Source organism: Diprion similis, chromosome 14 (genome assembly GCF_021155765.1).
Source record: "Diprion similis isolate iyDipSimi1 chromosome 14, iyDipSimi1.1, whole genome shotgun sequence".
NCBI lineage: Eukaryota > Metazoa > Arthropoda > Insecta > Hymenoptera > Diprionidae > Diprion > Diprion similis.
The window spans coordinates 8054336-8082025 of NC_060118.1; the positions used below are offsets into that span (position 1 = coordinate 8054336).

The 27690-nt window shown below is 37.3% G+C and overlaps 5 protein-coding genes across 5 annotated transcripts; all 5 read right to left on the minus strand.

The window, feature by feature from the left end:
- Positions 1-529: 529 nt before the first annotated feature.
- On the minus strand, positions 530-3908 carry LOC124414969 (UDP-glycosyltransferase UGT5-like). The gene is made up of 5 exons (XM_046896171.1): positions 3351-3908; positions 2423-2793; positions 2092-2314; positions 922-1141; positions 530-833 (listed from the first exon to the last, which is right to left on the minus strand). Exons 1-5 carry the CDS (start codon positions 3832-3834, stop codon positions 533-535), a joined length of 1599 nt encoding a protein of 532 aa, XP_046752127.1. The 5' UTR covers positions 3835-3908; the 3' UTR covers positions 530-532.
- A 1173-nt stretch (positions 3909-5081) lies between these two features.
- Positions 5082-9254, minus strand: LOC124414970 (UDP-glycosyltransferase UGT5-like). Its single transcript, XM_046896172.1, has 5 exons — positions 8769-9254; positions 7470-7840; positions 7140-7362; positions 5474-5693; positions 5082-5385 (listed from the first exon to the last, which is right to left on the minus strand). Exons 1-5 carry the CDS (start codon positions 9241-9243, stop codon positions 5082-5084), a joined length of 1593 nt encoding a protein of 530 aa, XP_046752128.1. The 5' UTR covers positions 9244-9254.
- Positions 9255-11582: 2328 nt separating this feature from the next.
- Positions 11583-20006, minus strand: LOC124414462. Its single transcript, XM_046895410.1, has 10 exons — positions 19515-20006; positions 19004-19374; positions 17576-17798; positions 17101-17320; positions 16393-16606; positions 13594-14149; positions 12990-13360; positions 12668-12890; positions 11973-12192; positions 11583-11883 (listed from the first exon to the last, which is right to left on the minus strand). Exons 1-10 carry the CDS (start codon positions 19987-19989, stop codon positions 11583-11585), a joined length of 3174 nt encoding a protein of 1057 aa, XP_046751366.1. The 5' UTR covers positions 19990-20006.
- Positions 20007-21441: 1435 nt separating this feature from the next.
- Positions 21442-24241, minus strand: LOC124414974 (UDP-glycosyltransferase UGT5-like). Its single transcript, XM_046896175.1, has 5 exons — positions 23773-24241; positions 22624-22994; positions 22326-22548; positions 21821-22040; positions 21442-21742 (listed from the first exon to the last, which is right to left on the minus strand). Exons 1-5 carry the CDS (start codon positions 24239-24241, stop codon positions 21442-21444), a joined length of 1584 nt encoding a protein of 527 aa, XP_046752131.1.
- Positions 24242-24970: 729 nt separating this feature from the next.
- LOC124414973 (UDP-glycosyltransferase UGT5-like) lies at positions 24971-27604 on the minus strand. Its single transcript, XM_046896174.1, has 5 exons — positions 27024-27604; positions 26153-26523; positions 25835-26057; positions 25368-25587; positions 24971-25285 (listed from the first exon to the last, which is right to left on the minus strand). The coding sequence occupies exons 1-5, from the start codon at positions 27490-27492 to the stop codon at positions 24985-24987; spliced, it is 1584 nt and encodes a 527-aa protein (XP_046752130.1). The 5' UTR covers positions 27493-27604; the 3' UTR covers positions 24971-24984.
- Positions 27605-27690: the final 86 nt, after the last annotated feature.

A 27690-nucleotide genomic window follows, 5' to 3' on the forward strand; every position in this document is an offset into this window, starting at 1 on the left:
TACGGATACTTGATCACCGCGCATTGAGTATGGATCACTGCGTATGAGAACTCGTTATTCAGTTTCTGGTGGTGGTGGAAGATCATTATCTATACTTTTGTGATAGACACTTCTTTATTGGATCTGAATTGCTTTTATCATATAGAATTCTCTGGTGGCGTATTGCAGACGACGTCGTGTATATTCGGAATGATCGACAAGTTACAATCTTTATTGACATATGAATATACGTCGGTGTTACGAATTTTCATTGTACAACAATGCCTATCAGGATTCACAGGCTTCCCTAGGAGGCAATCGCTAGACGAAATTAACATGCTTCCTTTTTTTTTTTTACTCATCAATTGCCGACTGTGGACGAACAATTCATTTGTATGTAACAAATCTTTTTTGAAATTCAGAATATCAGGAATCGATTGGTAAGAAAATCTAAAACCTATATATAATAAGAATAATATCTCAGACGATCTTAGCAGGCATGGATGGAACAAAAACCTAAGGTGCAAATTTGCACCAGCGTGTTATCAGAGGGTTAACAGACTTTTTTCTCCTTGCTAACGAGCAGCTGATACTTGAGCACATGAATACTGTGACGTAATAACTTATATAGTACAACTAGTGTTATGATCAAAGCTGTCCAAATTGCGATTGAAATAATGAAAATCAAGTCCATGTCCTGCCGCTGATACCAAGGATCGTCGGCGATTGACGAGTGCAGATGAGGAGCACCCTTGTGACGTATCACGTGTTCCGTCCACCAAACCGCGTTCTCCAACGAATCGTGCGGCTTGTCTCTCATCAAATCCCGCAACTTCAACATCCGTTGCTTGTAGCTGAAAACGATCAACGTATTTCAAATTTTTACCACTGCTTCTGCAGTTGGAGGATGAATTTTAATTACCATGAAACTTGTTTGCCTACCTGTCGTCCCGCACAACGGAGTCAATCGCGTCCACTAAATCCATCCTGTTTATATTAACGATTTCCAACTTCTTTCCAACACCAAGAGACACCATTTTATTGACTTGTGTATCTTGATCGGCAAATACTGGCAACCCGATCACAGGAACAACGTGAGATATCGCCTCTTCTGTACTCTGGAGTCCTCCTTGGTATATGAACGCTTTTATATTGGGATGCGCTAAACAGACATTCATAGATGCATTAAATGGAAATTTCTAAGCTAATCTTGCCGGTCGTTCTATTTAGATTGAATTTATGAAATATCTGGACATCTGTCCCAGTAGAATTCAAAGTTGTTCCTAGTATTCGTAGTATCGTTACGTGTAATTTGGGTAACTGGGTAACACGTGAGCAAGTTAGTTACGGATACCCAATATCAGTTACTTGTAACAGATGAGTATACAGGGTGTTCATATCAACTGCATTTTGAGGCCAGACACTCATGGTCAAGAACTCATCGTAACGGTTGTGGAAAGCTTTGAAGGATTTGATTCCAATGACAAAACAGTTTTTTGCAGTTTGGAATATGTAAAATTTGGTATATTTCACAAGAGTATACTGCACACTGTGCACATTCACATTTGTGCTTTTCGTTGTCCATAATTTTTTTAAATTCTGTTTATAAGCACCGGAATTTGGCTTGCTACTTTTTTTTATTGCCAAGTTTGTTGTTCTGTTGACTTCATACAAGAATTTTTTACTGCTATGTACTGCTGAGTAAAACATTGTGTCGCAAGTGATCACATCTGATTCATTACCAAATTCTGCAAAGCCGTGTTCGGCCGTAGATGGCTTGTCTCAAAATGCTTGAAAAATGCTTGAAAAAAAAAAAAATAATAGTAATCAAAGAAAAGTTCAAACTCCACCACGAAAAAAACAATATTAATTAATATCTTGAAAGTGGATGGACATCGAGGAATGTTGCAGTTTTCTTGGTTTCAGGAATATGTCATTCCGACGTCATAGGTGATCCCAAGTATTCCGTTACGTGAAATGATGTATCTTTTTGTTTCTCAAAATGTATGCTGAGTCATGAAATGTTTGAAAAAGAATGAAAAATCAAGTGTTGTTTGAAGAACTGACAAGCATTGATGAAACAAAATGTTAATGAGATCCAAACATTCTTACCTAAGATGGACTGCTGCGGAGCCCACTTCATGATAATCACGTTGTCTGGACGGCCAGGAAGATTCTCATTTTCGAATTTCCAAATAACGGTGTATGGCAGTTGTGAAAACGTGGCAAGAAATTCTTTCCTTGTTTCGTTACTCAACATGACGCTCTTTACATTCGTGCCAAGGCTCATGTATATGAAGCCTTGGGTCGCATCGTCCAAAGTCTTCTGAAGATTCTGCGGCGAAAAACGGTGTGATATTGCGATATGATTGCGTTTGATAAATTGATTTTTTTTTTTTTTAATGAAAATTGTCAAACAGTTTAAATATATCGAGAACGATACCTTTGACAGTGGCTCGATTTTTTTGGATCTTTGAAATCCACCGATGTCTATCATTTTAGGAAGGTTCGGTCTGACAAACAAAATCGGTGCCTGCTGATTAACGAAAACCAGACTAATATTCTTCTCAATATCAGCAATATCAGGAAGTTCACTTCCAAAATATTTTCTCGAAATCTCCTGATGTCCTCGAAGATAAACGGTTCTGTAATAGTGCAAAAATCTCCAAGCGTACACAAAGTTCCATAACCTTTGACAAAGCGACAATTTTCCCAACACTTTTATCTCGGCGTCCCAATGAGCCGGATGAGAAGGCATCACGGGGTTTCCGATTCCGTATTGCATTTGAAGAGGCATACTGAGCGATGTCACACCTTTCCAAGACATGAAAAACAGTTTTACAATTTCATCTATCACAACGGGTGTGGTGCGATTATCGTTGAGCCATTGCAGATACGGCAATTCAATCATCCCGACTTAGAAAGTGAGTTTTACTTTAATTAGCAGGTGATATGTTAACCAGAATCATTGTACCTGCAACGATTTGACAATACAAAATTGACTTGGCTTCGTTGCAGACGATAATTCATCGGCCGGTTTTTTTGCTATTTACTTAAATTTTACAAGGCTTATGGTTGAATAAATTTCAGATTTGAATTTAGCGGATCAAAATACATGAAAATCATACTTGGTCTATAGTTCCATAAATTTTTTTCCCACCAAAACTGCTAATTTTCGGCCATTTTTATGGTTTTTTGCAATTTACTCAAAATTTTCAGGATTTACGGGCAAAACTGACTTCAGATTCGGATTCAGCGCGTCGAAATACATAATGATAGGTAGGTCTGGTCGAAAGTACAGACTACTTTTTTTTTTTTTTTGGGCCGTTGATATATAATCATTCGCTTCGGAATAAAAATCGCTTAGGTACCTATAACTGGAACGTCCAAGTATTTGGCGAGAGATAAAAAGGTGTGCCAATACAGCATCTCTATTATCAACAAGTCAAACTTCTCCCCACTGTTCGGTGAATACAACTTTTTCACATCTGGATGGTTGAGAACGCGTTCGGACATCGGTGTGAACCTTGGCGCGATGGATCGGAACACTTCGAACCAAGTCCCCTTATCCCGAGTGGCAATCCAATCCATATCCTTGGTAAAGTCGGCGTACAGAAAGCTTATATCTATCTCCGTGTAGTTCTTGAGGGTTGGATCGTTGATTGGATCCGGGGTGATAACGATCAGTTCGTGGCCTCGATCTCTCAGAGCCGTGGTCAGCCCTCGGAATACGACTTGATGACTGATCGACGGCATCGGAAATATGCCGAGTATTCTCGATGCAGATCCTTGATGAAAAACTCTCACAGCCAGAATTAGTGCAAGCGTAATAAAATACGCGGCATTCTCGTTCATTATGAATTATTGTATCGGTGCAACGTACCGTCCACACAGCTCATCAGGATCTAAGCAACTTTTAGCACATCGACATCTTCTGTGAAAACCGGACATTCGCGCTATCAGCGAGAATGTTTTTGAAATAAATACTTGCACAAGTTTAATTTCGCAAATTGTTTTTTTTTTTTTTTCTTTTCTTTTACCATTATTAATATTTTATTAACTGCAAAAACAAAACATAAAGCACCACACGTGTGAAAATACAAAGTCTTCAATTACGGAAAAGGTTAAAGGAACAGTTTATTTGCCTTGCTATTTGCATAAATTCGTTGTCGAATGTGTGTCGATGTTCTGAACGCCATTTGTTTGGATAACTTTGAACTGAGTAACGTTATTGTAAAGATTCATGATAAACAAAAACCGTTATTTCGCGATTTTGAAATTGTTTGAAATTCAGTAAACGGTGTAATGAACGAAAATTTACTTATATTTTGCAATCTTAGTTTCTTCAAAATCAGTGTCAAAACAAGAAAATAGTGATTGTTTTCTCAATCTTTCGTAAAGATGATCTTAGCAACCCCAACCTCGTTTATTTAAAAACTGTCTGAATTAAGTGTTTAAATATCGAATAGTCATGAGATTTTTGTTACACCCACTGGGGTATTCGATTATGCGATTATGATCATGTTATTCGATTATTATTCAATTATTCAATATAGGTACGCATATTTAAAGATTTTCGAACAATTTTTAGAAAAAAGAAAAAAAAAAAAAATACAAATATATAATGAATATAAAACGGAATGCTTAGGTATAAAATGAACTTAATCCTTTCTAGTGACACAAACATTCGAACCATCTGAGGAAAAAACTTTCGAAATGTAAAAATATTTGCACAAGAATAATTTGGCGAGGTATTTGTTTAATTGTTTGTTAATAGTCTACATTTAATTTTATTGGCTGCGAAAACAAAACAGAAGACGCAACACGTCTAAAAATACAAAGTCTTGCGTAAGAAAAATAATCGAACCAACTGTGTATTTGCATAAATTCGATATCGAATGTGTGCTGATATTTCCAACTCCATTTATTTGGCAATCATTCGAATTGAACATATGTTGGATTACAAAATAGTCATGACATTCCTGTTAGACTCTTTGGGTTACTTCATTCACTTCGTGGTAGTCACTTGTAATACCCATTATACACAATATTCGCAAATGCCATTCGTAAAATACATACTGCAAGAAAATCTTTGAAGTAATCTAACGCACTTTTTTTTTTTTGTCAACGGATAGTTGATTATGGTTCAGTAAACGAACACCGTAAGCCGATATCTTGTATAATGCAACTAGTGTTATGATCAAAGCTGTCCAAATTGCGGTTGAAATTAAGAAAATCAAGTCCATGTCCTGCCGCTGATACCAAGGATCGTCGGCGGTCGTCGAGTGGAGATGAGGAGCACCCTTGTGACGTATCACGTGTTCCGTCCACCAAACCGCGTTCTCCAACGAATCGTGCGGCTTGTCTCTCATCAAATCCCGCAACTTCAACATCCGTTGCTTGTAGCTGAAAACGATCAACGTATTTCAAATTTTTACCACTGCTTCTGCAGTTGGAGGATGAATTTTAATTACCATGAAACTTGTTTGCCTACCTGTCGTCCCGCACAACGGAGTCAATCGCGTCCACTAAATCCATCCTGTTTATATTAACGATTTCCAACTTCTTTCCAACACCAAGAGACACCATTTTATTGACTTGTGTATCTTGATCGGCAAATACTGGCAACCCGATCACAGGAACAACGTGAGATATCGCCTCTTCTGTACTCTGAAGTCCTCCTTGGTATATGAAGGCTTTTATATTGGGATGCGCTAAACAGACATTCATAGATACATTAAATGGAAATTTCTAAGCTATTCTTGCCGGTCGTTCTGTTTAGATTGAATTTATGAAATATCTGGACATCTGTCCCAGTAGAATTCAAAGTTGTTCCTAGTATTCGTAGTATCGTTACGTGTCATTTGGGGCTGGGTAACATGTGAGCAAGTTAGTTACAGATACCCAGTATCAGTTACTTGTAACAGACGAGTATACAGAGTGTTCATTAGGGTGTTTCATTTTCAGGCGATGTTTTTTTTTCTGTGCTACCTGAAAATCTCATACTTTATAAAAATCAAAAAATTATCCCGCTGGGTAAAAGGTTCCAACTGCATCAGAGACTTAGCTCTTTCAAAAATTCAATTTTCCATATAAATAACACAGAAATTTTTTTTTTCGGTTCCAATTCGATTTTTCGATGTTCAAAATTTTTTTTTGGCAAAAACACGTGTATAACTTTTGTGGGGCATACAATTTGCTACAAAAACTTCTTGTGAGTCAATTCCCCCTGACCAACAGTTTTTAAGTTATAGAGCTGGAAAGGTAAATGTTAATTATATCTCACATCAAATTCTCTTGAAATCATCTCTTAAATCAATACTATAAAATATATAACTATAAAAATGGATGAATGAAATTCATATTCATTCGTTTCATTTTATAGTTATTATTTAATGTAAAAGTATAAACAATTTTGATTTTCAGAGAATTTGATGTGAGATATAATTAACATTCACCTTTCCAGCTCTATAACTTCAAAACTGTTTGTCAGGGAGAATTGACTCGGCAGAAGTTTTTGTAGCAAATTTTATGCCCTACAAAAGCTATACATGTATTTTTCACCAAAAAAAATTTTTAACAGTGAAAAATCGAAATGAAACCGAAAAAAAAAATTTTCACACTGTGCACATGCACATTTGTACTTTTTGTTTTCCTTAATTTTTTTAAATTCTGTTCATAAGCACCGGAATTTGGCTTGCCATTTATTTTTTATTGCCAAGCTTATTGTTCGGTTAACTTTATACAAGAATTTTTTACTGTTTTTTAGTGCTGAGTAAAAAATTGTGTCGCAAGTGATCAAATCTGATTCAATATCAAATTTTTCAAAGCCTTGTCCGGCCATAGATGTCTTGCCTCAAAATGCTTGAAGAATGTGCTTGAAAAGTTCAATCTCGACCAAGAAAAAAACCAAATTAATTCATATTTTGAAAGTGGATGGACATCGAGGAATGTTGCAGTTTTCGTGGTTTCAGGAATATGTCATTCCGACGTCATAGGTGATCACAAGTATTCCGTTACGTGAAATGATGTATCTTTTTGTTTCTCAAAATGTATGCTGAGACATGAAATGTTTGAAAAAGAATGAAAAATCAAGTGTTGTTTGAAGAACTGACAAGCATTGATGAAACAAAATGTTAATGAGATCCAAACATTCTTACCTAAGATGGACTGCTGCGGAGCCCACTTCATGATAATCACGTTGTCTGGACGGCCAGGAAGATTCTCATTTTCGAATTTCCAAATAACGGTGTAGGGTAGTTGTGAAAACGCGGCAATAAATTCATTCCTTGTTTCGTTACTCATCATGACGCTCTTTACATTCGTGCCAAGGCTCATGTATATGAAGCCTTGGGTCGCATCGTCCAAAGTCTTCTGAAGATTCTGCATCCAAAAACGGTTTGATATTGCGATATGATTGGGTTGGATCGATTGATTTTTTTTTTTTTAATGAAAATTGTCAAACAGTTTAAATATATCGAGAACGATACCTTTGACAGCGGCTCGTTTTTTTTGGATATGTGAAATCCACCGATGTCTATGATTTTAGGAAGGTTCGGTCTGACGAACGAAATCGGTGCCTGCTGATTGATGAAAACCAGACTAACATTCTTCTCAATATCAGCAATATGAGGAAGTTCGCTTCCAAAATATTTTCTCGAAATCTCCTGATGTCCTTGGAGATAAACGGTTCTGTAATAGTGCAAAAATCTCCAAGCGTACACAAAGTTCCATAACCTTTGACAAAGTGACAATTTTCCCAACACTTTTATCTCGGCGTCCCAATGCGCCGGATGAGAAGGCATCACGGGGTTTCCGATTCCGTATTGCATTTGAAGAGGCAAACCGAGCGATGTCACACCTTTGAAAAATATGAAAAACAGTTTTACAACTTCATCTATCACAACGAGGTGCTTATAAAAGACCACCGTTGTACACCTCAAAAACGCCGGGATGCAAAACTCCTATACCGCTCAAGTGATCAGAGAAAAATTCCGGCAGTTAATGCCTTATTTTGGCAAAAAGTGGAGCGACTTTTTACTTTTTTGAAATTTGGAAAAAAATTTACAGATTGGTTACCACCCACAGAAACTGGCCAAATTTTCACAGTTGCACTGAATGGATCGAACTGTCCGGTATGATGCCACTCGGCGGTGATAAAACACACATTTTGAGCCCAGTCCCATGAGATTTGATAGTAAAGAGACGAAATGGCAGCTGATCTAGTTCTCGATTACGAAGAACACCGAAATCTCATTTTGGTGACAATTGTCGGTAATTTCTTACCGACATTACACGCATACATTGCCGGCATGCGCGTAATGTCGGTAACAAATGTCGCCAAAATGAGATTTCGGTGTTCTTCGTAAGCGAAAACCAGATCAGCTGCCATTTCATCATTTTACCATCAAATCTCATGGGACTGGGCTTAAAATGTGTATTCTATCACCGCCGAGTGGCGTCATACCGGATAGTTCGATCCATTCAGTGCAACTGTGAAAATTTGGCCAATTTCTGTGGGTGGTAACCAATCTGTAAAATTTTTGTCCAAATTTAAAAAAAGTAAAAAGTTGATCCACTTTTTGCCAAAATAAGGCATTAATTGCCCAAGTTTCACTCTGATCGCTTGAGCGGTATAGGATTTTTTCATCCCCGCGTTTTCGAGGTGGACAACGTGTCTTTATAAGCACCTTAATTAACGTTGTACCTGCAACGATTTGGCGATACGAAATTGACTTGGCTTCGTCGCAGACGATAATCATTCGCGCCCCGGAACAAAAATCGCTTACCTACAACTGGAACGTCCAAGTATTTGGCGAAAGATAAAAAGCTGGGCCAATACAGCATCTCGATTATCAACAAGTCAAACTTCTCCCCGCTGTTCGGTGAATACAACTTTTTCACATCTGGATGGTTGAAAACGCGTTCGGACATCGGTATGAACCTTGGCGCGATGGTCTGGAACAATTCGAGCCAAGTCACCTTATTCCGAGTGGCAATCCAATCCACATCCTTGGTAAAGTCGGCGTACAGAAAGCTTATATCTATCTCCGTGTAGTTCTTGAGGGTTGGATCGTTGATTGGATCCGGGGTGATAACGATCAGTTCGTGGCCTCGATCCCTCAGAGCCGCGGTCAGCCCTCGGAATACGACTTGATGACTGAACGACGGCATCGGAAATATGCAGAGTATTCTTGATGCACATCCTTGATGCGAGACATTCGCGACCAGGATCAGTGCAGCGAAAATTGACCAACGTGACATATTCGTTGATTCGAGATGCGCACAATTCGGTTAACTACTTCGTGGTTCGAAGCAAAACGTTCACTATTCCATCGTGTCAACCAGTATTGAGTTTTATCTAATTACATTCATTTCCCACTCCAGTTTTTTATATCATTTTTATAAGCGCTAGTGCCGAACCAGTGTTGACTTTGCAATAAACGAAGCACAGTCTGCAATGCTAAGGAACCATTAGTTCCGGTTGTTGGTATGTAGTATGTGTAATGCTATCTGTTATCAGTGTTATATTAAGTATGTACACATTTGTTGTAGATTTCGTGGCCTGTATTTTGTAGAAACGAGTGTATTCGTCGATAGAGGCCAATTAGAAACAGGCCATTCTAATTAGCCTCTATCGACGAATACACTCATTTCTCTATACATATACAGTTGTTCTGCACTTATAGTTTACTTTATACTAATAGAATTGAAAGAATTGTTTACACTGAAGATAAAGAGTATAAAGACGTACAATATGTGTGTGAAGTTAGCATATCATTTCTAAGCATATCAAAAATTTGATCAAGTTCTATTTGCATTCAACTGAGTTCTACAGTTCCTAATAGTTTTCAACAATAGTTCTGGTCATTAAATACGTGAAAACGAAAATTGAAAAAATGAACTTATTTCTGTTGGTTTTTTTTTTTCAGTTTTCGGTTAGTTCTATAGTTCTATAAATAAAACTCGAGGAGTTCTGTGAGAAAGGCTACAGAAAATTTCTTTTTTTTTAATCAAAATAAGAATATTTTAGATGAACGATCATGATATGCTGAAGCTTCAACAGGAGTTCTGGGCTTTAATAATTTTTGACATTGAAGTATTTCTGTTTCCGAACGATCTTCCGAAGAGTTCCATCCCTTGCGCATCGTTGAATAATTATAAAAAATTATTAACAATTGTCGACTCGTACGATACGAGTATGGCTTTCTTCTGACTTCCAAAGCGTTTTTCTTATTCTATACGTGCTTTTATAAGCTTCTATGAGCTTTGATTATCATATTGATTTACTAAAATGTTCCATATTCGTACTGTGGCCATATTTTCTAAGCATGCTGCAGTATGTGCAAGTCATATTCTGAAGCATGAGACGGTATTTTTTAGCATTTCAATAAGTAGCGTTTCATGCAGATAAACAGAAGACTTTTTCAGTTATGTGCCAGACTATAACTTTTTGTACAGATAAATAGTTGGACATTTGCGATAAAAGTGTAATTATGCAACATGAATCAGCATGATTAAATAGAACGAAGATGATTACATAATTTTAGGAAGTATCACGAAGTTGGATCAGCATCTTATAACTGTGCGTATCAGCTCGTTTCACAGATTTTTTTAATGATTTCACACGAGAACTCTCCTAGTTTTTGATAAACTTGCAAAATTATTATTTACACGTTTATGATAACAATTCCATCTTTCAAAGTAAATCCTTTTATTAATGTAATTCTGAGTGTGTGCGTATTCCAAATGACATTTTCTCATGATAATGATTAAAAGTTACAACGCTTGTTCGCCTAGTACTAATCAACTTAGGCGTCGAGAATTTTTATTGTCAATGAAATGAAGATAACTTTTCTTTTTTACTGATCATCTGCCAATTGTGGTTTAGAAAATAAATACTGTAAACCATTGACTTATATAGTACAACTATGTATATATTAGTTACTTTTAAGGAACGAGTATAAATAAATAAATTAATAAATTAAGTAATTTGGAGCGACCTCTGAAAATTTTTTTTTTGAGCTGTCCTTTGGAGTGGGCTCTTAAAACATCAAAAACTAACATTTTGTCACACGAGACTGAAAAAAAAAATAGTCGGTTTTTTTGCGCCATCCTAATGTACACGTTATTATTCACAGTCGATCCAATGACCACATTCTGGTCTAGATAACTTCGAGAAAAGAGGCGTAACAACCTCATACGAACACGCGTCTTGCGAAGTTTGAATAAATTTTCCTTAGTCATGTATCATGTTACTTCTTACACTTTTAGATTCCTGGAAATTCAAAATGAGCGTGAAACTGTTTAGAAATTAGCACAATTGACTGAAATATAGGCGAATGTATGATTTCACTTCGTGCATTAAGTGAGGAATAGAACTTGACTTACGAGTATTTGCACCCTTCGATATCCGAAACTTTGATGATTGCCCAAAATTATCGAGCGATGTGTAGCCAGGAACTTGGTATGATAAAAGCGTTTCAAAAACTTATAACGATTACATCTTGTATATTTAAATACATGTAGCTATTACGAATTTTCACTTTAAAATAATTCTTCTCACGATCTTCTTACCCCGAGAATATGCGTAGATGAATTGATCATGCCCTTTTCTTTTCGCTTATCAACTGCTGATTATTCTTCCAGAAATTGATACTGTATACCAATGATTTATACAAGACAAACAGTGTTATACTGAAAGCTGACCAAATCGTGATTGAAATAATGAAAATCAAGTCCATGTCCTGCCGCTGATACCAAGGATCGTCGGCGGTCGTCGAGTGGAGATGAGGAGCACCCTTGTGACGTATCACGTGTTCCGTCCACCAAACCGCGTTCTCCAATAAATCGTACGGCTTGTCTTTCACCAAGTTCCGCAATTCCATCATTCGTTCCTTGTAACTGGAAATCATAAACGTAATCGAAGTCTGTAGGACTGCTTGTGCAGTTGCCTGATGAATTTTTATGATCTTAAAACAAATTGTAAGTACCTGCTGTCGGTTGCGACGGATTGAATCGCTTCTATCAGATCCACCCTGTTCAATGTGAGAATTTCTAACTGCTTTCCAACACCAAGGGACACCATTTTAGTGACTTGTGTATCCTGATCGGCAAATACTGGTAACCCAATCACGGGGACAGCGTAAGAAACTGCTTCTTCTGTACTCTGAAGTCCTCCTTGGTATATGAAAGCTTTTACATTCGGATGCGCTGAAATGAAAATTTGATAAGTGTTCTTAAAAAACGTGATTCAACCCTCGTCGTATCACGAGTTGAGTTAACAGTTGGTATTTGAACTTGTTGTTTAGGAAACGGAAATTGTGGTGAAAAATTGTCTAGAAAAGATGTTAGAATTTTAGTGAAAACCAGACTGTCCTTGTACTTATGGTCTCAAAAAAAGTATCGCCAATCTTTTATGGCGGACGAAATGAAAAAAAAAAATTTCATTTTCAAAAATTCGCTGTGTCTAAAAATTAAAATTAGGCCATCAGTCTCAGCTGACAAATCCGTGAAAAGGAAATCAATTTGTTGATGAGTGAAAAATTCACCTCCTTTCAAGTATATGTCATCCTACCATTCTAAATTGCGGTGAATCAATTCTGCTGTTCAATTTCCAGAATAGATTTTCTCTCGTTAGTACTCATATTCGTTCATATTCTAGTTGACAAACGTATTATGGTATCACCTAGAATAGATTGTTGTGGTGCCCACTTTAGGGTAACAACATTGTCTGGTTTGCCTGGGAGAAAGTCATTCTCAAATTTCCAAATAACGGTGTAAGGCAGTTTAGAAAACGCGGCAATAAATTCTTCCCGTGTTTCCTGTCTCAACGTTGAGCTCTTGACGTTCGATCCAAGGCTCATGTATATAAAGCCTTGCGTTGCTTCGTCCAGGATCCTCTGAAGGTCCTGGAATAAAAAAGGATATGGTATTGCAACAAAGTCAGATCAAGATGTACCGATAATTAACTGAATCATCTGATGATTCAAACATCCCAAAAACCGTACCTTCGATAAAGGCTTGCTCTGCTTCGACACGTGGACCCCACCGATATCTATAATACTGGGAACATTTGGTCTCACGAATGTAATTGGTGCCTGTTGATTGACGAAAACTAGGCTGATATTTTTTTCAATATCACCGATATCAGGAATATCATTGCCAAAATATTTCCTCGCAATCTCTTGCTGCTCCTTCATGTAATCTGTTCTGTACCAGTACATGAATCTCCATGTTTGTACGAAGTTTTTCAGTCTTTGTAAAAATGTCAGGTCTTCCAAATCCACCGCACCGTCGTCCCAAGTTGATGGGTGAGAAGATAGTATCGGATTTCCGATTCCGTATTGCATGTAAACTGAGAGACTCAGAGACGCCATACCTTCGTGAAATATTTTGCATTATTTTGAGGTTAGATTTATCAATAATCACCAGACGTAAATAACCATATTTAAATCGTTGCATGTACAAGAAATTACGATATAACGAATGTCGTGACAAATTGTAACATAGATATTGTGATTTGAGTCCAAGACATATTCACACTGGAATGGAATTAAAGAATTTTGAAATTAGGTCTAAATAATAATTATTTGCATTATCATCATCACTTGCCTATCACTGGAACGTCGAATCGTTTAGCGAGGGGCAAAAAAGCTGGCCAGTAAAGCATCTCAATTAACATCAAGTCAAACCTTTCTCCACTATTGGGCGCGTAAAGCTTTTCTAATTCCGAATGGCCGAGGATGCCTTTGGTCATCGACAACAATTTTGGTTTTATTTTCCTGACGATCCTCAGCCACGTTTCTTTTTTTCGAAGGGCTATCCAGTCATTGTCTTCAGTGAAAATATCGTACAGAAAAGCCACATCTATCTCCGTGTAGTTACTAAGAGTCGAATCATTGATCGGGTTTGGAGTCACAACAACGAGTTCATGGCCTCGCTCCCTCAGCGCTAGAGTCAATTCCCGAAATACGACCTGATGACTTAAAGAAGCCATCGGAAATATGCCCAGAATTCTCGATGCGTTACATACTTGATGCAGATTATGCATGACCAGGATCAGTGTAACTAACAATAAGTACCGCGACATTATCGTTTGCCCGGAATAATGACACCGTGGTTTTCTGACTATTTCTGATTGGCTTGGACCGCGAACGTAACATTGATGCTAATGTAAATCCGATTGATTTGTTTGGTTTTCACTTCACAGTAGGCTTGGAGTTATCACATTGGAGTTCAGACATCTCCAAGGCACGTGGGATCAATTGCGATTGCGATTGGTCCGAATATTAATTCGTACCAATATATGTGATGAATACGTATTTAGTGTTGCTGCAAATTTTGTGAGGGATTCAGGCTCGAGTCGCAATGATCTTATGGATCTTGGATTTTTTATATGTTGTAAGAAAATCATTTCCACACATGTATCATTTTTTATTCTTGATTTGGAATGAATTTTTCTTTTCTTTTCTTTTTTTTTTTTAAACATCTCCCGTATCCATTGTATAAATTTGTAAAAAAACATAAATTGAAAATATTGAATATTGATCAATCAGTCATTCATTATATGATCACCTGTAGATGTGTGGAAATAATTTTCTTACAACATATCAAAAATCCAGACGATTTCACTAGAGCCAAGTCCCATAAGATTATTGCGGGGTTCTTTCAATTTCACTTTTGTGTACGCGTGTTTTTTGTGACAAAATCTTTTAAAGTCGGTTATTTTTTTATCGACCGTCGGGCTCGAGTTTCCAGCTTCGTACTGGAAGTTTTGAGTTGAGGGAATTTAACTTTCTGATATAAACGTTCCCGAAATACTCTCAAGTGTCTACTGATCAGTTGAGATAATGAAGAGAGAAAAAAAAACTCGTAGACTTCGTTATGTATTTTAATCTTATCGTGGATACGGGTAAATTGTTAATGGTTCTTACGACTGATAATGAATATACAATTAATGCACCGAGACTAATTAAAAATAATATCAGTAACACAGCTTATTTATAGCAAGATTTTATGACTACATTCCTCTTTCTCAAGTGTTTGGATTCTACTTTGCTGCGATGGTTGCATTTCGCACAAAGTTTCAAACGTTCGTAAAACTGAGCCAAATTTGATATCCATTCGCATAAAGCTTGCATAATACCAGTATTGACAATTCTATGTCTTGCACAGTCACAATTGAAAACTAGAATAAGTCGAAAAAAGAAAAAAATTGCGTTTCCATTGTATGATTGAAACGGTTGGTCACCAAATGTCACCGAGTGTTCAGCGTTTTGTTAACACAAGAAGTTACGAACTGAGATAAGTAGTATTAATAACTATGTATGTGTTCAATACGGCACGTCAGCATCAAATTATTTTTTCCAAAATCGTTTTGTTTTAATTCGAGATGAGGTAAGATTAGAACGAAGCACGCAATACCGATAGTTCGATTGCACCACAATTCCATGATTCGCTGCAATTTTGTACAAATTTTCTCGTAGTTATTACAGACATTTTTAGTGGTACATTAAAAAGGGTTGTTTACATAGTTTCATAATCAAAATAAACCGAAGCATTGTTTATTCAACGATTATATAGATTAACGTTGGTGATTAACGAAGAGGAAATACTTAAATTCATCATAATTTTTCATATTGTTATACCTACCGTGACAATATGCACAGTAGGGTGGCGCAAAAAAAAAACCGAGTATTTTTTTTTTTCTTTTTGAGTCTCGTGTGACAAAATGTTAGTTTTTGATATTTTCAGAGCCCACTCCAAAGGACAGATCAAAAAAAATTTTTAAGAGGTCGCTCCAAATTTTTTAAAATCTCAAAAATCGTCACAAAATTAAATTAAAAAAATTATATTTTCAGTATTTTGTTTGATTTTTAATTCATGTCGTGGTGTATTGTTATCGATTCTTCCTTACTAAATTAAAGAAAAAAAATTCATGATATTTTAATGTGAATATTAAAAGGTCGCTCGAAAAGATCTAAAGAAATGCACCAAAAAATTAGAAAGAAATTATGAGCTACCTTTTAAAATTCAAATTTTGAACTGGAACTTTCGGAAACTTATGTTTCTTTCTTTTGTCTATAAAATTATACCGTAACGAGAAACAAAATAAAAAATAAAAAAAAAAAAAAAAAAAAAAAAAACGATTTTTGACCATTTCTGACGTTTTAAAAAATGTGGAGCGACGTCTAAAAAAACTTTTTTTGAACTGTCCTTTGGAGCGGGCTCTTAAAACATCAAAAACTAACATTTTGTCACACGAGACTCAAAAAAAAAAAATAGTCAGTTTTTTTGCGCCACCCTAATGCACAGGTTGAATTATCAAGATTTTTTCTTCGCGCTAATAAACTGCTCGTCACGATTCAGGAAATGAATACTGTGAACCAAGAACTTGTATAGAACACTTACTGTTATAATCAAAGTTATGAAAATCACAGATGAAATGATAAAAATCAAGTCCATATCTTGCCGCTGATACCAGGGATCGTCGGCGGTCGTCGAGTGGAGATGAGGAGCACCCTTGTGACGTATCACGTGTTCCGTCCACCAAACCGCGTTCTTCAAAGAATCGTAGGGCTTGTCTCTTACCAAATCCCGCAACTTCAGCATCCGCTGTTTGTAGCTGGAAAAGTTCAATGTCATTTAAATCCATATTACTGGCACTGCACTCACGTGAAGAATTTTGATGACTATGAAACATCAGGGATCATCCATATTCAGGATGCTGACGAATGTTTTTCGGCTCACCCCCTCAAATCAACTTCAAATAATTCAAAAACAATTGCCTGATTTGTTATAAATATAAAAAAGTTCTAACCGAATTGCACACCCTCGCAATCTCATTTTTTTCTTTTTTTTTTTTAATTTACAGGAAGTGCAAATCGTCTAGTTGGTTGCCATATGTGCTGTATAGTATAGTGATGGGAATTTTTTCTTAGACAGTCCCACTAACGCCCACTAAACCCTCGCAGTTACAGATTTTTCTAACGTTATCAGAAATATGAAAGAATTAGGCAGTTGTTTTTTAATCACTTGAAGTTGATTTAGAAGGGGGTGAGCCGAAAACAAATCATCATTACCCCAAATAAGGGGCACCCTAATGAAATATGTGCATACCTGCTGTCTAGCACAACGGAGTGAATTGCTTTCATCAGATCTACCCTGTTAACGCTTAAAATATTCAAATTTTGACCAACACCAAGAGACACCATTTTGTTTACAAGCGTGTCCTGATCGGCTAACACTGGTAAACCGATCAAGGGAACGGCGTGAGAAATCGCCTCTTCTGTGCTCTGGAGTCCTCCTTGGTATATAAAAGCTTTTATATTCGGGTGCGCTAAACAAACAGTGTTAATTAATGAATAAATATTCCAGATATACCCTTGAAACAGTTTTTACCTTCTCGGCTTTCGTCCTGAATATATTTTTTAGCTAGTTTGAAAATTAAACAGTGCGAAAAAATGTTTTGACAAAAATGAAAAAAATTATAATAATTTTTTCGACGTATCAACGAATACTTAAAACAAAGCAAAGTGGAAAAGCAACAATTTTTTACCAGACCAAAGAGTGATTATTATCTAGTTATAATTACCTAAAACAGACTGCTGTGGGACCCACTTTATGATTATCACATTGTCTGGTTGTCCGGGAAGAACATCACCCTCAAATTTCCAAAGAATGGTGTAGGGCAATTGAGAAAATGCGGCTACAAATTCTTCCCGTGTTTCGTTACTCAACATGATGCTTTTCACGTTTGTTCCAAGGCTCATGTATATGAAACCTTGCGTTGCTTTGTCCAAAATATTTTGAAGGTCCTGTGCCCAAAAAATAACACAGAATAGTCGAATGAATCTATCTCATAGATTAAGGGAGGGGGGATTCCAAGTAAGAGCAGTAGAAAAGGATCATTTTATTTAACGTTTTTTATTATTACTAGACTAACGCATTTGAAAGCTGAAGATTTTTGCTTTTAAACACAAAAAGGGTATTCAAATTATGTTAGAAATTGACCGATGTTTGTCCCTTCAAGTTGAACTTTGCTGAAAACGATTGTCAGAACGGTAACCAGCACGCTTGCAGGCGAACGAAATATCCGAAATACAAAAACCAAGACTTTATAGAATCGTCAAAGTATCCTCTAAGCTGTATGGAACAGATTTTTGATAAATTGAAATTTGGCTTAGCTGCGACTTTTTTTTTATCAGATTTTGTGTTGCTTTTTTTCTAGACTTTCAGGAACGCTTTTATCAATTTCTCAAAAACAAAAAGTTGAATCAAAAATCCATTCCACAGAATCACAGAGGATATATTAACGATTCTAAAGCGTTTTGGTTCTTGCGTTTCGGATATTCGGTTCGCCTACAAACGTGCTTACTGTTTCGCTAATCTTTTTCTGCAGAGCTTTACTTGAACCGAGACGACGCGACGTGAGGAAGTTGATTCTTAAGATAATTGCAAGAAAAATATTTTCTGCTTTGAAAGCGGAAATTTGTAGCTTTCGAATGCATTTTGTTTCAGTCTATTTCGCCCATTAGTCTGGCTATAATGAAACGATAGATTGACCATTTTCTATTGCTCTTACCTAGGTAATCGCGTCAAAATAGCTATTTATGTGGCATGCCCGTAAACCGCCTGTTTTTTTGGCAAGGATAAAGATTTCAGGACAAGCTGAAGGCGAGCTGGAAGCGAGTACTGAAATTATCCGAGCCAAAAAACGGTTTACGGGCATGCCACATACAATATTTTTTACGATATGGGCATTGAAAAGCAAAACGAAGAGTGAGGTTATGTCGCGATCTGTTCGACGAAGCTACTTTATTCGGCAGTTTGGGATGCGCACTTCGAACTGCGCATCAAAACTGCAGAATAAAGACTTTATTCCGCAACTTTGTTCGCTGCCGTATAAAGCGTCACTTTACGGAACGAAAACTGCCACAAAAAGTAGACTTTTCAATGCCCATGCCGTAAAAATATAATTTATTGAATCTACTCGATGGCTTTAATATTTTAATAACGCTACCTTCGACAGAGGCTTTGTCTGCTTCGACATGTGGAATCCACCGATATCTATAACTCGAGGAATATTCGGCCTAACGAACGAAATCGACGATTGTTGATTGACGAAAACCAGACTGACGTTTTTTTCTAATTCACCGATATCGGAAATATCGTTTCCAAAGTACTTTCGTGCAGTGGCCTGCTGCTCTTGCATGTAATCTGTTCTGTACCAGTACAGAAATGTCCACAACTGGACGAAATTCTGCAACCTCTGCCAGAAGGTCAGCTTTCCAATTACTTGTATTTTAGCATCCCAATGTGAAGGATGAGAAGGCATTATGGGATTTCCGATCCCGTAATGCATTTCAACATTCAGGCCCAACGACGACATACCTTCGTAAAATGCACGATATAGTTTTCAACTAATTTAAGTCAGTTAAAACACTCCCAAAGAAACTTGAATTCTACAGTTAGACATAAGAAAACCTTTTAAGTCAAGCTTCCAGTATCTCAAAGAAAATCGTCAGGCTTACCAACGACTGGAACATCGAGTCGTTCACCAAGAGCGAACAACGCTGGCCAAACAAGCATCTCGACCAATAACAAGTCGAACTTTTCACCACTGTTCGTAGAATAGAGCTTTTTCATTTCCGGATGGCCAAGCACGGTTTCAGTCACCTGCATAAACTTCGGCGCCAAACTCTGTACCGAATCAAGCCACGTGTTGGTCTCTCGATGAGCAATCCAGTCTAAATCCTTGTTGAATTCCCCATACAAAAAGCTCACATCTATCTCCGTGTAGTTTGTCAGGGTTGGATCCTTGACCGGGTCCGTGGTGACGATGATAAGCTCGTGACCTCGCTCTCTTAACGCCAAAGTCAGTCCACGATATACGACTTGATGACTGATCGAAGGCAAAGGAAACACACCGAGAATTCTCGAGGTGCATCCTTGATGCAAAACACTCGTCATCAGGATAAGTGCAACGAATATTATATGTCGCGACATCTTTGACCGTTCGAGGCACCTCGAAGTACTGAAATTTTTTGCGTGTTAGACTGTTGCCAGTAGTCACATTATCATTTAACATACATGACTGCCTCTTATCTAGTTGATAGTTAACTCTATGCTGATACTTGGCGATAATTAATTGTGACGTATGTATGTATGTGATTGTAGTTACGTTTTCATATCCCAATATTGCATAATACTTCCGATAAGGAAATGAATACGTGCTCTTTAGTGAACCGTGTGTGAATCGTCCTCCTTGAATATTTATCGGTATGATTGTAAACTTGACTGTCTCAACGTTATGTCCACGTGTTGAATCAATGTCAAATTCTCAGTGTATTTTATTGGAGCATTAGAAAATAATTGTGACTTTCACATAGTTTTAGAATATGGTTACGACCTTGGACTCTTCATTGAAACGTCTGAGTACAACAGTGATTTACTTAAAATTATGAACATTTTCTTCGTATGGTGAATGGAAAAAAGGAGGACATTGCGACAGTTATTAGTATTTCGATAAAGGATATTTCGTGATTTGACGGGATTTATTTTATACATACCGAAGAATTTTCGGCTCTTCAGCAGAGGATTCATTTCATACAAATACTTATGAGATTGTTTTAATAATTAATAAACTGTATTCCATGATAGATTCTCATGATCTATCTATTATGTAGGGGGCCATTCATTAATTACGTAAGGATGATTTTGACGATTTTTGACCCCCCCCTCCCCCCCTACCTCCATGTAAGGATATATAAAATTTCTCGAACCCCCCCTCCCTTTTCTTACGTAAGATTCAATCGCGTTTTTCTGAATAATAAAACGTTGTCAGAAAAGGATCAGTTGGACTAAAACTCACAGTTTGACGTAAATCAAAGATTTTTATTTTTTAGCAGATGATTTAGGTTATAGTTTATCATTGCTATCAGATATAGATTATCTTTATATTATTAGATAACTATCTAGTCTTTGAAATATTATTATTATAATTAAAAGTAAGTTTTTAAATAATCTTAAAGTGAACAAACATAAATCAGTTAAACAATCTTTAAACGAATAACACAAGAATCATTTTTTATTTTCCAAATGATTAAAAAAAAATTAATACGCAGGAAGAATTCACTATAATATAATTATTATTTATGACATTTAAAATTGATGAAAATGAACATATTTAGGATTTTTAAATTTCAATAAACAATAAAAATTTGTAAGATAAGATGTAAATCGAAGTGCACATTATGAAATTAAGAAAATCATTCAGCATCCGAAATAGTAATAGATTTTTAATAATAAATTTCGACTTGTAAAATATTAAGTAAGAATGGGTTTTACCTTCCTCCACCCAAGATAGGGGCATGCATAGATTTTCTTAACCTCCCCTCCCCCTGGGGACCCTTACGTAATTAATGAATGGCCCCTAGTAGGTAAATAGCGTGGAGTGAATTACGATGTTTTGGTTTTTTTCTTGGCTGACAGCTGATAGTACAATACGTGACGACCATGAATCAATAATTTGTACGTCACGAGTAGTGTTGTACCAAAAACCGCGAAAATCGCCTTAGTAATGATGAAAATCATGTCCATGTCCTGCCGCTGATACCAAGGATCGTCGGCGGTCGTCGAATGGAGATGAGGAGCACCCTTGTGACGTATCACGTGTTCCGTCCACCAAACCGCGTTCTCCATCAAATCGTACGGCTTGTCTTTCATCAAATCCCGCAACTTCAACATCCGTTGCTTGTAGCTGAAAAACATCAGTAATATCAAATTTCACGCTTCTATTGTAGTCAGATAAAGGGTCTTAGTGTCTTGTTCCAAATACCTGCCGTCAGACGCAACGGATTGTATCGCTTTCACTAGATTGAATCTATTAATGTTAAAAATGTCCAACTTCTTTCCCACACCAAGTGACACCATCTTGTGAACATTTGCTTCCTGATCAGCGTTTACTGGTAAACCGATTAAGGGAACACCGTGAAAGACTGCCTCTTCTGTACTCTGACGTCCTCCTTGGTATATGAAGACTTTTATATTGGGATGCGCTAAACGGACATTCATACAGACGTGGAATGAGAATTTTGTTAGTTATTCCTGTCCGTCGTCGTTCTGTTCATGTTGAATTCATTACAGATTTGGACATCAATCAAGCAGTTGAATTGGAAATATAATTTGGGACTGGGGATCATGTCAGCAAGTCAGTTCAAGAAGTCCAGTATCAGTTACTCGTCACTATAGAAATGTTGGGAAAGAATTAGACAACAAGTGTTCTTGGAAGAGTTGACACGTGTGACTAAAACAAATTGTCAATGGATTCGAGTTACACTTACCTAAAATGGACTGCTGTGGGGTCCACTTCATGATTATCACGTTGTCTGACCGTCCCGGGAGGATCTCGTCTTCGAATTTCCAAATTACGATGTACGGCAGTTCCGAAAACGCGGTAATAAATTCTTTCTTTGTTTCGTTATTCAATATAACGCTCTTTACATTCGTTCCAAGACTCATGTATACAAAACCTTGCGTAGCTTTGTCCAAGGTTCTCTGAAGGTCCTACGATTTAAGTAAGCTTAAGTTGCACATTGATTTTCCTTTGTCGAAATAGTGAGTATTAAGAGTATCATGTACCTTCGGTAAGGACGGGATCCAATCAGAGATCTGAAGCCCACCAATATCGATGATATTGGGAACATTTGGTCTGACGAATGAAATCGGTGCTGGTTGGTTGACGAAAACCAAACTGATATTTTTTTCCAAGTCACGAAGATCCGAAATATCGTTCCCAAAATATTTTCTCACAATTTCCTGTTGCTTCTGCATGTAGGTCGTCCTGTACCAGTACAGAAACCTCCACGTCTCTACGAAGTTGCATAGTCTTTGCCAAAATGTCGGGTGTTCAAGGGCGCCAATTCCACTTTTCCAATGCGATGGGTGCGAAGGAATTATGGGGTTGCCAATTCCGTAGTGCTGTTGGGTAGCCAGACCCGTAGAGGATAGCCCTTTGCCAAATAAATTTCTTATATATGTAATTTTTGAACTTACAGAAATCACAACAAGGATCATAACTCGGAAATTAACGCACTGCCTTTAGGAGGGGGGGTTACAGCTTGGACTGTCAAAAATCTGCCCTATTTTTGAAAGTTGTTGTTGTTGTTGTTGTTGTTTGGAAATAAAAACACTTATAGAAATTTGAGATCGAGAGGTTTATTATTCATAGATTTAATAATATTTTAGAATTTTTTCATTGAAATTAATTACAAAATGGCAGTACGGCGCATATACGTGTCGAACGATCACATTTTCAATCCTGTGGCGCAAATTCCTCGATTAGTTTTTCTCCAATTGGCTTGAAATTTTGACACAATCTTTAAAACTTGTTTATTGATTCGACCTACTGGGTTGATTCTTGAATTTCAATAACAACATTTTTTTATAAAGTTTTTTTTTTAACAATATTGTGGACAGGAATTGAAATTTTATGTTCATAATTGTTTATTGGGCGCTATGCTGGCATTTTGTTGTTAATTTCGCTGAAAAAATTCTAAAACGTTCTTGAAACCATAAATAACAAAACCCTCAAACTCAAATTGCTCTAAGTGTTTTCGTTTTCTAGAAAAAAAAAAAAACGTAAAAATTGGTATGATTCTAGACCGTCGATGATGTACCTCCCTTAACCTGTGGCAGTACAGATATGTTTGTCCGTAAAAACAATTTTCAAGAACCTATAAATATGAATGTAGATAAACATCGTTTTTATACATTATTTGAATCACTTACCTATGACTGGAATTCCGAATTGTTCTGCAAAAGACAAAAAAACAGGCCAACGAATCAGCTCAAGCAATAATAAATCAAATTTTCTTTCACTGTCTGGTTTATACAGTTTCTGCAATTCTGGATGACTGATGATACTTTCAGTCATCAATAAGTACTTCGGTAATAGTTTCACCTGGGCTTCATACCACGAGTAAGTTTTTCCAACCCCCATCCAATCCAAATCCATGGGCTTGTACAGAAAGCTTATATCTATCTCCGTGAAGTTCTTCAGCTTCGGATCGTTGATCGGATTCGGAGTCACAACAACGAGTTCGTGGCCTCGCTCTCTCAATGCCAGAGTCAATCTCCGAAATACGATTTGATGACTAATCGACGGATACGGAAATACGCAGAGTATTCTCGACGCACATCCTTCATGCAAATTACTCAAAGCCAGGATCAGTACGACTGATATGAAATACCGGCACATATTTGTCTTTTTTCTATATATATTTCTGCTACGCTGTTGTTTCCAAACTTGAAGCCAGATGGTGTTGCAGTAATTGTTTCCAATGTGCATCAAGGCAACAGCCAGTGCTGACGAAAACTGTGTTATGGAACACTTTGGTTTCTGTGTTTCAAACTGGGTTCTGTATTCATAAAACGACACTTTTGACCTCCAAATATCGTTCTCCAGATGCGCAAACACCAAGAGGGTAGTCCATGACTCAAAATAATTACGTATCTGTATGTACAGCTTGGTAAAATATTGTTCGAGACATTCGCTGACGTAACTATGCTGTGTATAAATATTTCGCAATCTTGATATGCACAAGCACATGTTCTTTTAAGAAAACTTTCGTATTTTTGATATGAAATGCGAATAATACAGTTGAAAAATCGTCAGTGATTTGAGAAAAATTCTAGACACGAATTATACTTGGTTATCTATCTGCGAAGACGTGATTTTTTTAAACATCCTTTGAAGGTGCTATACCAAAAAAAAAAAAGAAATTTTAGAAGGACATTGGTTTTACCAATGAATTCCACAAGTATTGTTCAAGCATTTGAAGAGCAGAATTTGTGATAGAGTTTGAGGATTCGGAAGAAGAATTTCGCCATTTGATTAATTGCACCCACTATTTAATTTCCAGGAAACAAGATATATGAAATGCACGTGTAATTTCATTGTGCAAATCTTGTATACATAATTCACACATAATTTGTTATGACTTAATACACTTTCTCCTTTTTTCTAATCAAGTGCTGTTGGTTGAGGAAATAAATGCTGTAAGTCAACAACTTGTGTAAGACTCCTAATGTTATACTAAAAGCTATCCAAATCGCGGTAGAAGTAATGAACATCAAGTCCATGTCCTGACGTTGATACCAAGGATCGTCGGCGGTTGTTGAGTGGAGATGAGGAGCACCCTTGTGACGTATCACGTGTTCCGTCCACCAAACTGCGTTCTTCAACGTATCGTATGGCTTGTCTTTTATCAAATCCCGCAGTTTCAGCATGTTTTGTTTGTAGCTGCAAACAATCAGTATAATCAAAGCCGTAGTTCGTTTGCGATTCTCGATTCTGAATGCAAAGAGTGTTTTATTTTACACACCTGTCATCGCGCACGATGGAGTGTATCGCTTCCATTAGACCGAATCTGTCGACGCTAAAGATGTCCAACTTCTTACCAACTCCAAGCGAGACAATCTTGTCGACGTTAGATTCTTGGTCGCAGAAAACTGGTAATCCGATCACAGGAACGGCATGAGAAACTGCCTCCTCTGTGCTCTGAAGTCCTCCTTGGTATATGAAAACTTTCAAATTGGGATGCGCTGAAAAAATATCGTGTTTGAATGTTGAACGAATGTTTTAGATATCGTGAAGTTGCGATGTATCGTTTAAACGAGGTATTCCAATAGTAGTTTTACCCTTTAACTTTCCTCGCGCACAGCATTTCGCGAGAATAAGAAAGAATAAGAAAATGAGAAAATTGCATGATTTTTTTTCCTTAGAATAATTTTCAAACTCAACTGACACTGGAATCCTCAGAATAAAGCGTTAAATAATGCACAACGTTACCCAGGATTGACTGCTGCTGGATCCATTTCATGACGTGGACGTTTTCCGGCTGACCTGGAAGACGGTCGTCTTCAAATTTCCAAATAACGGTGTAGGGTATTTTTGAAAACGCAGCAACAAATTCATCCCGCGTTTTGTTAGTCAACGAAGCACTTTTGGCGTTCGATCCAAGGCTCATGTATATAAAGCCTTGCGTTGCTTCATCTAAAATCCTCTGAAGGTCCTGCGATACAAATCAGCCAAGATTGCGTGATTATATTTCGTCAAACGATAATCTACCGGAAATGCCTAACTTTAGTGATATTTTGGCCACAATACCTTCGACAGAGGTTTGCGCTGATCCGAAATGTGGAACCCACCAATGTCGATTATGTTAGGAACATTTGGACGGGCGAATGAAATCGGCGCCTGCTGGTTGACGAAAACCAAACTGACATTTTTTTCCAAGTCACCAAGATCCGGAACATCGTTGCCAAAATATTTTCTCGCAATTTCCTGCTGCTCCTGCGTGTAGGTCGTTCTGTAGTGATGCAGATATCTCCACGTCGCTACGAAGTTGTATAGTCTTTGCCAGAATGTCAATTTTCCGACGGCTGTTCCTTTCATGTTCCAATATGGCGGATGAGAAGGCATTATGGGATTGCCAAGCTGATAGTGCAGTTGGTGAGGCGGATATAGCGATGTTATTCCTTCATGAATGGTAAGATACAGTTTGTCAATTGAGATTATTATAGCCCGTGGACAAATAATTCTTCTTCTATTGTAGAAAGTACACTCGCAGAAAAATGTTGTTTATGGTTTCATTAACCGACGAATGAAATATGATAACTAAAATAACTTGAGAACAGATCGAGACTACCATGAATTCGGTGATTTTATGTGGAACTTGTATACATTTTATCATAAGACGAACCATTCTCGTTGTATGAGGAACTATCCATTCGATTTCAGCAACCGTATGTAAGTTATTTTCGAAGAGTTCAATGACTTAGTTTTATAGTTGGAACACGGAAACTTCGATAATATTTCTCAAGAGTGTACAAAAATATATCGCTATGAAATACAATGCTTTTGAAATAACTGAAAGACACATGTTCAAGATATTAATATACAGGAAGAATCTTTCAGAACTTGTTAAAGTATAAACACAGATAAAATTTGTTTGAATGACAATACGAAAATCACTTGCCTATCGTTGGAATATTGAATCGTTTAGCAAGAAGCAGAAGAGCAGGCCAACGAAGTGTCTCACATAGTAACAAATCAAACGATTCACCACTTTCCGGTTCGTACAATTTCTGTAGTTCTGGATGGCTGAGAATGCCTTCAGTCATAGCTGAATGTATTGGTGTCGATTTCATGACAAATTCATACCACGTGTACTTTTTTGCAAGAGTTATCCAATCCAGACTCAAGTGTTGGTACAGGAAGCTCACATCTATCTCCGTGTAGTTCTTCAGGGTTCGGTCGTTGATCGGGTTCGGAGTGACGACAACGAGCTCGTGGCCTCGCTCCCTCAACGCCAGCGTCAATCCTCGAAATACAATTTGATGACTCAACGAAGGGAACGGAAATACGCCGAGTATCCTTGCGGCACATCCCGGATGTGAAAGAACCACGATCACAATCAGAGTAGCCGTTATAAGATGCCGCGACATCTTACGATTAATATTCTCGCAATATCAAGGGCCCGGCAATATACTAGTTCGTTTCGAAGCACGAAGCCAGTTGTTGTAGCTATTGCTTGGCAAGGTTCTAGTCTTGGTTCCAAGGTGCACCGGAACCGCAGGCCGTGTGACGAATGCGGTATTTTCTCATAAATTGTTGTTTATACGTCGAATACTAGACTGTCGCGG

Coding starts and splice junctions, on each gene's coding strand:
- LOC124414969 (XM_046896171.1), bottom strand. CDS start 3,834: ATGAACGAGAATGCCGCGTATTTTATTACGCTTGCACTAATTCTGGCT. Junction 1,142..2,091: donor TCCGCAGCAGTCCATCTTAG/GTAAGAATGTTT, acceptor ATGTCTGTTTAG/CGCATCCCAATATAAAAGCG. Junction 834..921: donor TCCGTTGTGCGGGACGACAG/GTAGGCAAACAA, acceptor GATCGTTTTCAG/CTACAAGCAACGGATGTTGA.
- LOC124414970 (XM_046896172.1), bottom strand. CDS start 9,243: ATGTCACGTTGGTCAATTTTCGCTGCACTGATCCTGGTCGCGAATGTC. Junction 7,841..8,768: donor CTTGGACGTTCCAGTTGTAG/GTAAGCGATTTT, acceptor TATTTTTCAAAG/GTGTGACATCGCTCGGTTTG. Junction 5,386..5,473: donor TCCGTTGTGCGGGACGACAG/GTAGGCAAACAA, acceptor GATCGTTTTCAG/CTACAAGCAACGGATGTTGA.
- LOC124414462 (XM_046895410.1), bottom strand. CDS start 19,989: ATGTCGCGACATATAATATTCGTTGCACTTATCCTGATGACGAGTGTT. Junction 12,891..12,989: donor AGAGCAAGCCTTTATCGAAG/GTACGGTTTTTG, acceptor TTTTTATTCCAG/GACCTTCAGAGGATCCTGGA. Junction 11,884..11,972: donor TCCGTCGCAACCGACAGCAG/GTACTTACAATT, acceptor TATGATTTCCAG/TTACAAGGAACGAATGATGG.
- LOC124414974 (XM_046896175.1), bottom strand. CDS start 24,241: ATGTGCCGGTATTTCATATCAGTCGTACTGATCCTGGCTTTGAGTAAT. Junction 22,995..23,772: donor ATTCGGAATTCCAGTCATAG/GTAAGTGATTCA, acceptor TATTTGGCAAAG/GGCTATCCTCTACGGGTCTG. Junction 22,041..22,325: donor CCCACAGCAGTCCATTTTAG/GTAAGTGTAACT, acceptor ATGTCCGTTTAG/CGCATCCCAATATAAAAGTC.
- LOC124414973 (XM_046896174.1), bottom strand. CDS start 27,492: ATGTCGCGGCATCTTATAACGGCTACTCTGATTGTGATCGTGGTTCTT. Junction 26,058..26,152: donor AGCGCAAACCTCTGTCGAAG/GTATTGTGGCCA, acceptor TTTGTATCGCAG/GACCTTCAGAGGATTTTAGA. Junction 25,588..25,834: donor CCAGCAGCAGTCAATCCTGG/GTAACGTTGTGC, acceptor ATATTTTTTCAG/CGCATCCCAATTTGAAAGTT.